Source organism: Nannobrachium achirus, assembly GCF_963921795.1.
Source record: "Nannobrachium achirus genome assembly, chromosome: 14".
Lineage (NCBI taxonomy): Eukaryota > Metazoa > Chordata > Actinopteri > Myctophiformes > Myctophidae > Nannobrachium > Nannobrachium achirus.
In genome coordinates, this window is record NC_137821.1 from 18,802,660 (window position 1) to 18,815,255 (window position 12,596).

A 12,596-nucleotide genomic window follows, 5' to 3' on the forward strand; every position below is an offset into this window, starting at 1 on the left:
AGAACGATGTGACGTTACCGTTGCGACTTTGATGATGTCAGGAATGTTCAGGTACGCAGCGACGGGTGCCAGACCTTTCCCGATCAGGTACGCCTCATCTGCCTTCTGTCTGTAACGGAAAGCAGAAAGGTTTTATTTAGTACTGGATAGAAGGGAATGGGAGAAGAGACGGAGATGAAGAGAGAAATACATTGAGATATACGAAATGAAGAAAGTAAATTGAATTAATTGACAATAGTTGTTGGTAGTTGTACCGGTGCCATTTTTTCGATACCGATACCGATTCCGATACCCATAACTTGCGTATTGGTCGATACTGAGTACCGATTTAAAACCAGTGTGTAATTTAAACAAATCTAGGACAGTGGTTCTCAGTGTTCTATTTGTAAACTCTCAGAGTTATGGGGTCATTGAAACTAAATGGTTTGCGAACCACTGATCAAGCGGTAGTGGCTCAGAGTGGCCACTTGGTAACTGGAAGGTTCCCAGTTCGATCCCGGGCTCCCCCAGAGTTAAAGGGCCACTTCACCTCTGGTACAACCAGATCTTATTTTATTGTGCATCATATGATGCATTTTGCATCATATGATGCATTTTGCATCATCATGCTGCATCATATGATGCAAAACCAGTGATGTTAATAGGTTTTTAATGTAATGAGTCCCGGGGACCCAAGAAGGGTCTTTCGGATGAGTCCCAGGGACATTTTATGGGTCCCACAAAAATTCAACGTCGCGTCGGGATGGGTATCGTTCACCTCTGAATCGATACGATACCTGGGAATCGATACGATACCTTTTTCGATACGGTTTTCGATACTTTTTTATGTATTATTATTAGTATTATTACCAGTAAGACTCCCTAATCGGGAGATAAGCGACCGTTGGTCGCTTATCTCCACAAATAGGCCAAAAGTTTGTTTTACCAATTATCAAGACATACGGGCAGTTGACAGTTTGCCATGGTTACTCATTGAAGTTGAATCTCCATATATGGAGATAACCTACGCATCACACTAAGTCTGACCTCACCAGCCCATATTTGGGCATGAGCAACTTATGTCTCCATATATGGAGATATGATGACATCACACAGTCCTCAGCCGATGATGTGGCGTGATGTCATACAATACACAAACGAGCCCTACAGTATAAAGGGGCAATTCTTGCCAGGAAAGAAGCATTTCTTCGACTCAGACCTTATCGCCAGGGTTGGCTTATAGCAGCTGTCTGTAGGACCATATATGGATTCTGTTAGTGTGGATCTCCTAACAGGGCATCATCTGGGATACAATCCCTTTTATGCCCATATATGGAGATCCCTAACAGAATCCCTTTCATGCCCATATATGGAGATCCCTAACAGAATCCCTTTTAGGCCCATATATGGAGATCCCTAACAGCATCCCTTTTATGCCCATATATGGAGATCACTAACAGCTAACAGAATCCCTTTTATGCCCATATATGGAGATCCCTAACAGAATCCCTTTTATGCCCATATATGGAGATCCCTAACAGAATCCCTTTTATGCCCATATATGGAGATCCCTAACAGAATCCCTTTTATGCCCATATATGGAGATCCCTAACAGAATCCCTTTTATGCCCAGTTGGTTGCTAGGGTAAAAAAACATGGTTGCTATGGTAAACAGTTGGTTGCTAGGGTAAACAGTTGGTTGCTAGGGTAAAACCATGGTTGCTAAGGTGGTTGCTAACGTACACTAACAGACCAGCAACAACAGACTGTTGCCACAGCAACGTACACAAAGGTTTGTTTACACATGTGGTGTGATGTCATACTGAAGATATATGACATCACACCGTACACAAACAAAGGTGTGACGTGACGGACGGACGGACGGACGGACGGACGGACGGACGGACGGATGGCCGGTGGAGGTTTTCATAGTAAACTGCTCCCTGACGGTCGCAATGAAAACCTCTACCGTCCGTCCGTCCGTCCGTCCGTCCGTCCGTCCGTCCGTCACACCTTTGTGACCATCAACAAACGTCACACCTTTGTTGATGTTTAAATCGAAGAGTCTTGGTCAAATACTTCTGTTGGTTTCTGCACTGATCATTTATACAATTCAGCTGTGTTTGCTCGTGTCATCATGATGAGGTCATAAATCAGCCATGCCCAAATATAGATTTTACGGGTTTACATGCTTACTCAGTTATTCGTTATGTGAAAGTCCTATGACGTCTATGATATCTGACATCATCATACATACATTCCCTTTTATGCCCATAAATGGAGATCCCCTCTGTAGAACCAGCCACTGACATCACTGTAATGTCAGGGGAACCAAATCCCTTTTATGCCCATATGGAGATCCCTGTGATGCCAGGGGAACCAAATCCCTTTTATGCCCATATATGGAGATATGGAGATCCCCGTGTTGCCAGGGTAACCAAATCCATTTTATGCCCATATATGGAGATCCCTGTGATGCCAGGGGAACCAAATCCCTTTTACGCCCATATATGGAGATCCCTTATGTCATCAATATTAAGCCCATATCTGTGAATATCTTTGGGTACCAGATGTCTCCATATATGGTTAAATGGTCCGATATACATCACTGGCCAGAAGACCAAGAAATGGTGCAACCTCGCCCTTTGCTTTTCTCCCTATAGGCATCTTACTGGTAGGTAGTTTAATGAGGAATGCAGTATGGTGGTAGGTAGGTAGTTATGGCCTTTGATGTAAGATTTTCACTTTCTAGGATAACTATATTTGCTATTCCCAGATGATGCCCTTTTAGGGTACCCCTCATGCCCATATATGGAGATCCCCAGGCTTTACTAATTAACATAAGTTGTATGCCCATATATGGAGATCAGTGTCCCAATGTCATCAGATATATGGGCATAAATGGACACAGGCAAACTAGATGGGCTGTATGGATATCCAGATGTGTGATGTAAGTGTTTTATTCCAAATGTGGCACCCCACAGACATATTTCCAGAAACAAAATCCCTTTCATGCCCATATATGGAGATTTCTGATGTCATCAATCCCAGGCCCTGTAAAAAACATGGTTGCTATGGTATGAGCAACTTATGTCTCCATATGATTCAACTTCAATGAGTAACCATGGCAAACTGTCAACTGCCCGTATGTCTTGATAATTGGTAAAACAAACTTTTGGCCTATTTGTGGAGATAAGCGACCAACGGTCGCTTATCTCCCGATTAGGGAGTCTTACTGGTATACATATATACATATGTCTGCAACAGAACACATTCTTTATACAGCTATTCTATGGCTATACTGTTGACGTTTCTATTTTATTTCATTATTATTGTTATTATTATTATCATCATCATCATCATCATCATCATCATCATCATCATCCCTTATCTTAGTTTTTCTTATTATTATTATCACCTCGATCACAACATTGCATTTTGCTTCTTGTCCCTGTAGAGTAGTGACAATAAGACCTTGCTTCTCTCAACAATTTGCGCTGTTGAATGCAACTACAGTGAACGTGAATGCGCTTTCGCGTCTACTGCATACATGAACGCGCAGCATGGAGTTACAGATAGACACAGAGGCAGGGTGGCTGTGCTGGCGAAACAAACTCAAACACGCTTATAAAGTTTCTTTCAACCGATCAATTACCTTTTCTAAGCGGTCGGAACTAAAGACACATACCATACTACACATCTCTCCCGGGACTGTATTCTTTTTTTAATACGACACAGAAAAAGGCTTTCACGGAAAGGGTGACAGTCCTTTGCTGCCTGCAGACAGAGCAGCGAGCGGAGCTCTGGTCCACAGCGTAGCGTGGGGGGTAACGGTGGGGAGAGGAGAGGTGACGACGATCGATGCTCACGCTGTCACAAGTTCCAACCGAAGATCATAGCCGTTGGATCATCATAATAACATCATTGGCTATTGTCGGATGTTTTCAGTTGTGGTACATTTTCACAGTAACGCAACTACGCAAGTTTACTAAAGCAATTCTTTTCAGAGACCGCTCGTTGCCAATGCGCATGTCGCTGCAGTGTAGAGACGTCAAGTGTCTGCGCCGTGCCTTGTTCTGTGGGGGAACCCTTTTTGTTGTATCACCTTAACACGCTGTGCCACTATGGTCAGAGAGCGGCCCGGTGCTACGCTAAAACTCAGGCACCCATTGAATTCTGTGACCATGTATGGGCGCACAAAATGGCGTCGGTGGATTTAAAACACACTGTCGTTAGTTCTATCGTCTGTTTTAAGACTTTCTACGCGGATTTCATTTGTGTTAACGTAGGGTAAAGTAGCATGCCTTCACCCATGAACAATGGTGGCGTCTGTGGACTTTTTAAAATATTTTTTCTTTTTCGCGACGTGGTAAATTATTTTAACGTGGACTCCAATGGAGGCGATGCGTCCGTGGGACCCCAGAACAATGACGTGAATGCGTCTCTAGGCAACGTGAATGCGTCAGAGACGCGGGACGCGCACGTAATGACGTCACTGAAAACGCATCACTAGCACAGCTGAAATACTAAAATATCTCAAAACACAGATTGAACACAAAGAATAACTCAGGATTGTGTTGATTGTGTCCCAAACAACAATAAAATAAGATCTAGTTGTCCCAGAGGTGAAGTGGCCCTTTAATGTCAAAGTGTCCTTGAGCAAGACGCTGAACCCCTAATTGCTCCCAATGAGCAGGTTGGTGCCTTGCATAGTTTCCTCCGCCATAGGTGTATGTATGTGTGTATGAATGGGTGAATGTAATGCAAGATGTATGTAAAGGGCCTTAGATAAAGGTGCAATATAAATGCACCATTTACCATTGACCATTAATAATTGTTAAAGTGCAACAAGTGCTAATAATGTAAATCGTACAGTAAGAGGATAAAACAGTCGAGCAACATCAACTGAAGCATTAAAAATTACTGTAAATGAAATATCATTGTGTGATAAATTGCGTGGTATCGGAATGGCATCAACAACTTTTCTGACACTGGTATGGACACAACTCTAAACTAAGTGGGACCCAGTGGGTCTCTGATGTCAGGTTGCTAACGTCAGTCTTGTCCAAATATGGAGGCACGGACTGACGGGCAGACACAAGGACACACAAATGCTCTTCTAGATGGCTCGCTACCTGTAAAAATAATAATTAGCTTCCAATTCTCACTCACACACACACACACACACACACACACACACACACACACACACACACACACACACACACACACACACACACACACACACACACACACACACACACACACACACACACACACACACACACACACACACACACACACACACACAGTTCTGAGTCACTGGGCCTAGCTTTCAAAACAAACACTTTTGTTAAACGCCCACTGGTACAAACATTATCGTTTAATGGTGGCTTCTCAAAGCTCACTGAACCCCAATCACTAGCATTTAGCCAAATAAAACATCCCATTGTAATTATTCAAATCAGCACTGAGATCTGCCTTTTCTGTTTTGGTTTTCTAGTTCAGACAGAGGGATGGGGAGACGGAATCATAAGGGGAATAATTGGATTGAGATTTACGTACGATAGGGCTACAACTAACAATTAATTGCATGATTAATTAATCAACTTTAGACCATAAAACTATAATAAAATCAGGCAGTAAAATTCAGAAAGATGGTAAATGTTCCTAACACGTTATCGTCTGAACTCACTTAGACATCTGGAAACTGCTTAATGTTTATCCAGCAGTTGACAACAACTTTTAAATTAATAAAATGTCAAAGCAAAGTCAAGCATGTACAATTATTGACTAAATGTAATCTGATACATTTTCCACCACTCCTTCTCCTTTTATTCCATTGTTATTTCATCAATCGTTTCAAGCCAGACCATTTATGTTCTGTTCTACTCAACTCCACTCAAGATAAAGAAGGTAGATCGATACCTGTGCATCTGGCCGGTGTCTTGCTCAGAGTAGACTGCCACAGTTCGAATCCCCAGCTCTGTGCATGCTCTGAACACACGGATGGCAATCTCACCTGTAAGACACCAGAGGGGAAGTTGTATTAAGAGAGCAATGCAGGGTGCAGCCTGGACAGATGCCAGGAGAGATGGTGGACAGAGTGCAGTAAGTTATACATGCAAGACAAGCTGGAGGGGTAGGCTGGCCCACTAAACTGTATGTTTGTTTTCACATAAACGAGAATATCTTATTCAAGCAAATGAATGTCGGTATTCGACTATTATTAAAGGTGAATATATTATTACTAACATATTGGAAAGTAACGGGACACTCCACTTCGAGACTGGGATTTCCAGCTGCCCTATCTGTTAATTTCCAATAAAATAACACATGGTATATGGATTATCACACTTATATCATAACTCCTTAGCAGCCAGGCAAACAGGAGAAGCTGTGTTTGTTTATATGTTTTACTTCCATAATTGAGCAAAACAGTTGGTCCAACAAACTAGCCAAGTTGCTTCAGCTTATTACTGTTATGTTTACAGTACATGCAATTTGTAGTGTTTGGCAGTAGTGTCACTACAAATAGCAGCATTAATAGCTTAACTACATTTCACATTAGAATGGTGGTAGCATTGCTGTTTTCAGGGTCAAATAGCTTCTGATTAGCAAAGCCTCTTTCATTGATAACAAGTAGTGTGTAGTGTGCTGGTAGTATCCACACAAGCTGCATTTTTCCAAGCGTTTCTGGAGCTCAAGTGCAGCGGCGATGTCTGCTGTGGTGTCAGATATTGCAGCTAAGGGTCAGTAAGTGACGCCACCGCCATACGGGAGAGTGTTTTTTGCAGGTCGTTCAGTCCGAGTGTATCAAAAAAGCAACTGGGTTAAGGCAGCGGAAGCTTGTGATTGGCTGCGCGGAGGTGACGAAAGTCAGGGGGACGGAGATACACCTAAACCTAACCTTAACCCTAACCTCAGTGAAACTAACGCTGGTGAATGCTAACCTTGTGAATGCTAACCTGCCGACTCTGGTGAATGTTAAACTGGTCGGACCAACGGTGCTTAACCCAGTTGCTTTTTTGATACAATCGGACTTAAAGACCTGCAAAAATACTTTCCCACCACCATACACGGACCTGTAACCGACATGGGCACCTCCGTGTGATGAAGACATCACAATATCGATCCTTGGACTGATGCCTGTGTCTGCAGCAGGGGAGTACAGACACGCGAGACTGTGAGCGACTCTTCAGTGTCGGAATTTAACATAACATAACAACATTTTTGACCAAAGAGAAACCGTCTTCCCAGTGCATATCTGAAACGTTTCACTTATGCCTGTGTGAACAAACACCTCTTATGGGAAGGATGCCGTCGAGAAAGAAACACTTCAGTAGCACATTGACAAACTTATTTCCATGGAGAGATAGATCTCTTTCACACACTATATTTTGGGCAGTTACATTCTAGTCTATTATATCACAAGAGTGAAAATACACACAAACAACAGAGGACAAACAAAAGTAGCTAAAAGAGAGGCAGAAGCTACAGTATAAGAAATAAATAAGAGGATATATTCAGTTAAGACCAGAAAGCGGAGAGCGGGCAGAAATAACAAGAGGAGATAAACTGAGTTTGACACATTTAACAAAGTTACAAATAAGATGAGAACTTGAGATGAAGAAAGCATCAGCAAAGGGGAGAGAATAAAACGAATAAGAGGGAAATGAAGTGAAGAGTACACAGACAGAGAGGAGGAGAGACAGAGCAAAGCTTGCCTGAGCACCAGCCAAGCTATCACAGAGGGGAGGCTGGGTGGGGAGGGCGATCTCTGTTGCTGCACATCTACAAGCGCACAACGTGTCGCTTCGCACAGCGTTGCAAGCTTGTAGATCAGCTATTTTCCCTACTTCTTCATTATTATTATTTTTTATTTATGGTATGAAATTACATTTGTTTGTTTGTTTTAAGATGTATACAATTATTATAATTAGTGTATTACATATGTGCATATATATATATTTCCTTTTGAAATAAATATACATATTTTTAAATGTACAGTAGGAAAAGAAAATGGGATTTTTACTGAGTCGTGACCCATACAAATTGATCAGCGAGAGCCAGGAGTAAAAAGGAGGCGAGTGGTTGGCAAAGAGAGTAGAAAGAGAAAGAATCAGAAGGGAGAGGAGGCAGAGATATGGCAACACAGCAGTGGTTTTCTGCCAGTGGTCCTTGAAGGGGTTCCAGGTGGTCCCCTCCCCAGCTATATTAGGAAGTCTACACAATTACAGAATGTAGAAGAAGAATTGTTCATTTGTTCTATGTTTTGCCTAGTATTCGTGCCACAACAATACAGCATGGAATTGTCGACAAAATCTTTATCCAAGGACAACAAAATATTCTACATTTTGGGTCTGAGAGTCTAAATCTCATCAAATGGTGGTCTGTGGTTTGCTCAAATGCCCGATAAATAATGGACCTTGATATGAAAAGGGTTGAAAACCGCTGCAATAGACGACACGGGTAGTAGCAGAGAGCGTTGATGCTGTATATGATGGTTAAAATGTTTCATCTTTTTAATTCAATAAATCAACTCGGCTATTTTGACAGATCTAATAGCGCGTGCGTGTGTGAGCCCTCGGAATATCACGCCATGCTGAGCTTCCATTACCAGTCCAATCACGTTGCCTCACCAAGTCATTCCATTAGCCATACCAGGTAAAGCCTCTCTCGGTGGTCAGCATTAGTATTTCCACAGGGAGGGTCCAGCAGGGACTATAATTATTACCTGAACCACTTCAATGATTTATTATGGAATAAAACAGACCAGGTCATGTGGTGATTATGTATTGTTAGTCAAATATACACAGGGGATTACTTCACATGTGGGGTGGCTTTTCTTATTAGATCTCAGAGGCAAATATTATACTTTTACTTCACTACAATTATTTGAAAACTTATAGTAGTTAGTTACTAGTAAGTTACTTAGTAGATTTTCATTTTTATTAAAAAACTAAAATTAACCACTTCAGCCCTACATACAGTATATTTCGGGCATTAAAGGACAACTTTGTTTTTTTACAACAAGGGTTCATATTTTAGAATGTAATTAGAGAAAAGGTGAGTGTTAAAATGTTTTTATTTGCTTTGTTCTATTGTTTTATCGCGTTTACTGTGCTAAAATGTGGGGCATGCGTACGCATGGGGGCATGTGTACAAGTGGCTAAATATGTATTTTTAGACACAATAAGCCAGCAGTTTCTTTATTGCTATTTACAGTAACACTTCTAGACCCTATAAGTCACATCCAACCATGAAAGGTTGCAATGTATCTTGGGAATGGGCTTATTCTGTGTAAAATGACATATTTAGCCACTTGTACGCACGCCCCAACCATTGAAATAAGAATATCTAAAACAATAGAAATAAGTAAATGAAATAATTTTAACACTCATCTTTTATATTATTTAATTACATTCTAATATATGAACCCTTGTTGTAAAAAACTAAAGTTGTCCTTTAACTCATTGAGTGCCAATCCCGAACTAGTTCGGCTTTATTAGCGTATCGTAGAGTGCCGATCCCGAACAAGTTCGGCTTTTAAAAAAAAAAAAAAAAAATTTTGAATTTTTTTTTTTTTTTTTTTGGACCCCATCAAATCTGGTGAACATGATTTCAATCGCGATTTTGCATGTTCCACCCCCATACAACCCCATCTAACATACAGGGCAGCCATTTTTGTTTACATTACATGTAAAACATAATGGCGATTATCTCAAGAATGCCTGAACGGATTTCCAATCGGATTTTTTTGTTTGAAAGCTGTGAACAAACTGCACAAATCCACTCCAATGCAATCCAGGATTGCATTGGATTTTTTAGAGCTCATTCTTCTCTGTTTTTTTCCCATGCATGAGGTGTGCAAGGTTTAATCATGGCTAAGTTGACGAAAATAAGGCTTCTAAAATGCTTGGTAGCCAATAGCTAACTTCAAGCTAACTTCATCCTCTTCCTGTACATGCACAAAGGAAAGTGTTCAGGCAAGTAGGGCTTGGGCTTGGGCTCCAGGGCTTGGGCATGCATTACCAGCATATCTCTATTATTCTCTGGTCACTGGGCGCCCTCTAGTGGTGATAGGCTGGCACTCAATGAGTTAATAGCCGATCTACAAGCTCACAATGTGTACCATTTTTCATACATTTTATACAGGTGAAAACTTGTGAAAATGGTACATTCTGCATAATGAGTACTTTCTACATTTGGTACTTTAAGTATATTTTTATACCAATATTTTTGTACTTGTTATACCCAAGTAAATTTAGAATTCCGGATTTCTACATTACAGTATTGGTACTTAACATGTGAGAACTTTTACCACCACTGCTTGAATGACAACATTTTAAAAGACAAATTAGTAGTTCCTTCCTTCAGAGGATTATTTCCTCTTCTAACTAACATACAGTACAGTATGGGCTAGGATTAGATACAGTACACAAAATCTGTCTGTCTGTCTGTCTGTCTGTCTGTCTATCCATCCATCCAAGCAATTCCAAAAAAAAACAAAAAAAAAGTAAAAGTAAGTAAAAGTAAGTAAACAGAAAAGTTTCTACATAAATTAAAATGAGTTCTGATTTCATGACACAGTTCCGCAATCACACACTTTTAGTAAACAGGAAATAACAAAACCATTTTCTCTGGCAGACCACAGACTGCTGGAGTGTGTAACTGCACCAATGGAAGGAGTCAATCATATCACCAGTGTTCACCATGACTTAATCCAATTAAAATGTCATTCTACGAAAAAGAAAAAAACTATCACGCAAGACAGCTGCAGTTTATTAGCCACAAGTAGATTGCCAGATTTGGATTTGAATAAATAAATCCTTGTATAATGATCCCTGAGCCTAATAGTACTGTGTAACTATTCATTTACCGAATGACTGTCCGCCGTCAGTCTGCATGCTGACATCACTGACTGATCAGTCAGCCCACATTTGGAGATGACTGACATAACTGATACTAAACAGTCCACAAATTTGGAGAGGAGTTTATGACTGACACTGATCACTGATACTAAACGTTCCCAACAAGCAAGGACTAGTTAGTATATATACACTAAAGGTTTTTAGACGCCCTGATGAAGGAGGCTGTGTGCCGCAATGCATACAGTCGGGGCGTTTTTATTCTTGCCTATGCATCAGCCATTACAATGAAGGCTTTTACATTTTTCCACAAGAGTGTCTTGGTCCCTTTCTTGCTGATCAACAACATCACCATAGAGGGATGACAGACTTGATCATCGTCACCATATTGATGACACACTTGTTGATTATTGTCACCATAGTGGGATGACACACTTGCTGATCAATTACGCCCTGGTGGGACAACAACACATTTCACCATTCTGTGACTCGTCTGAGTCATCTTTCACTCATCAATCATCACTGTTTGTTAACCGATTTAGACCTGTTGTTACTACTTTAACCATTATTTTATGATTTAACTATTAAAAAATAGCAAATATACAAGCTCACAGCTGCGAGCTTGTAGATCTGTTATTTTTGAAAAATCTTGAAAATGTTTGCAAAGCAACATTTTGTAACTCAAATCTCTGCTTCTGGGGGTCCCTGGAACATCATATTTTGAGATGGGGGTCCACAGCCAAATACATGTAATTGTTGGGGACCTTGACATGAAAAAGTTGGAGAAACACTAGGATTTAGAAGAACTTTTTTTGGTATTATTCAGGTCTTATGGGTTGATCTCTCCGCGTAGGTCGCGTTGCAAAGCCTTACCTCTGTTCGCCACCAGGACCTTCTTGATTGGTCTGCACACTGGGCTCGTTGGGGTGGAGTGGGCGGAGCGAGAGTAGAGGCACGCCCTCCTGACGGCCAACAGGCCGAGGCCGCCGCGGGCTCCGATGTATCGCAACATTCTGAGAGAGAGAAAAGAGGAGAGGACGAGAGAAAGAGTGTGAGATACGGAGAAGGAGAGAGAGAAAAATAGGTTAACGTCCTCAAGCCATACGGTACTGTAATCATCAAGAGACAGGGATCGAAGGAGAGAGGGTGTGGAGTGGAGCGGAGTGGAGGCAGCGGAGTGGAGGCAGTTGTACAGAGGAATGTGGGCCAAAGCACAAGAGTATTTGAGAGATGATTATTTATTATTACACACACATACACAGTGAAGGGATAATTTCTGTTTTTCATGATAAGTCTGACAGGGGTCTAAAAAGCAGATGAGACTTCCGTGCATGACTTGGCAGCCTGGTAATGGGAAAGGCAGAACAACAAAGTTAAATGGATTGGTCAACGGGCTGCCGAGAACCATTGGACCTCTCTGTCATAGGCTGTGTTCATTAAAACTAATCGGCTAGGCCTAAAAGCACACACCACTCTCTCACTCACTCACTCACTCACACACTATTAAACTCACTGCATGCAATAGGAAGAGAGGGGAAAAGATAAAACACGACAAGACTCAATCCCTACTGGGGGAACCAGAATTAAGTATCTTGAACGTGTAGGAATGTATCTGGGGTACATGCAGCCAGAGACTGAAAGCTTCTGCAGTGGCTTAAGTCAGTAAGATATATACGCTATCTATACAGTGGTCAAAGGGCAAAAATGTCCCTTGACATTTCAAAATCGCAAGCAGTGGACAGCATA

At 41.3% G+C, this 12,596-nt stretch overlaps 1 protein-coding gene across 1 annotated transcript in view; it reads right to left on the minus strand.

Annotated features, from left to right (window-relative positions):
- LOC308297681 (pyruvate carboxylase, mitochondrial-like) overlaps nucleotides 1–12,596 on the minus strand; it is a 550,569-nt gene that overhangs the window by 505,053 nt on the left and 32,920 nt on the right. The window contains exons 2-4 of the mRNA XM_080741213.1: nucleotides 11,724–11,863; nucleotides 5,908–6,001; nucleotides 19–109 (exon numbers count right to left, since the gene is read on the minus strand). Of these exons, the coding sequence (XP_080597339.1) occupies nucleotides 19–109; nucleotides 5,908–6,001; nucleotides 11,724–11,862 (324 nt within the window). The 5' untranslated portion in view covers nucleotide 11,863. The remainder of the gene's footprint in view (nucleotides 1–18; nucleotides 110–5,907; nucleotides 6,002–11,723; nucleotides 11,864–12,596) is intronic.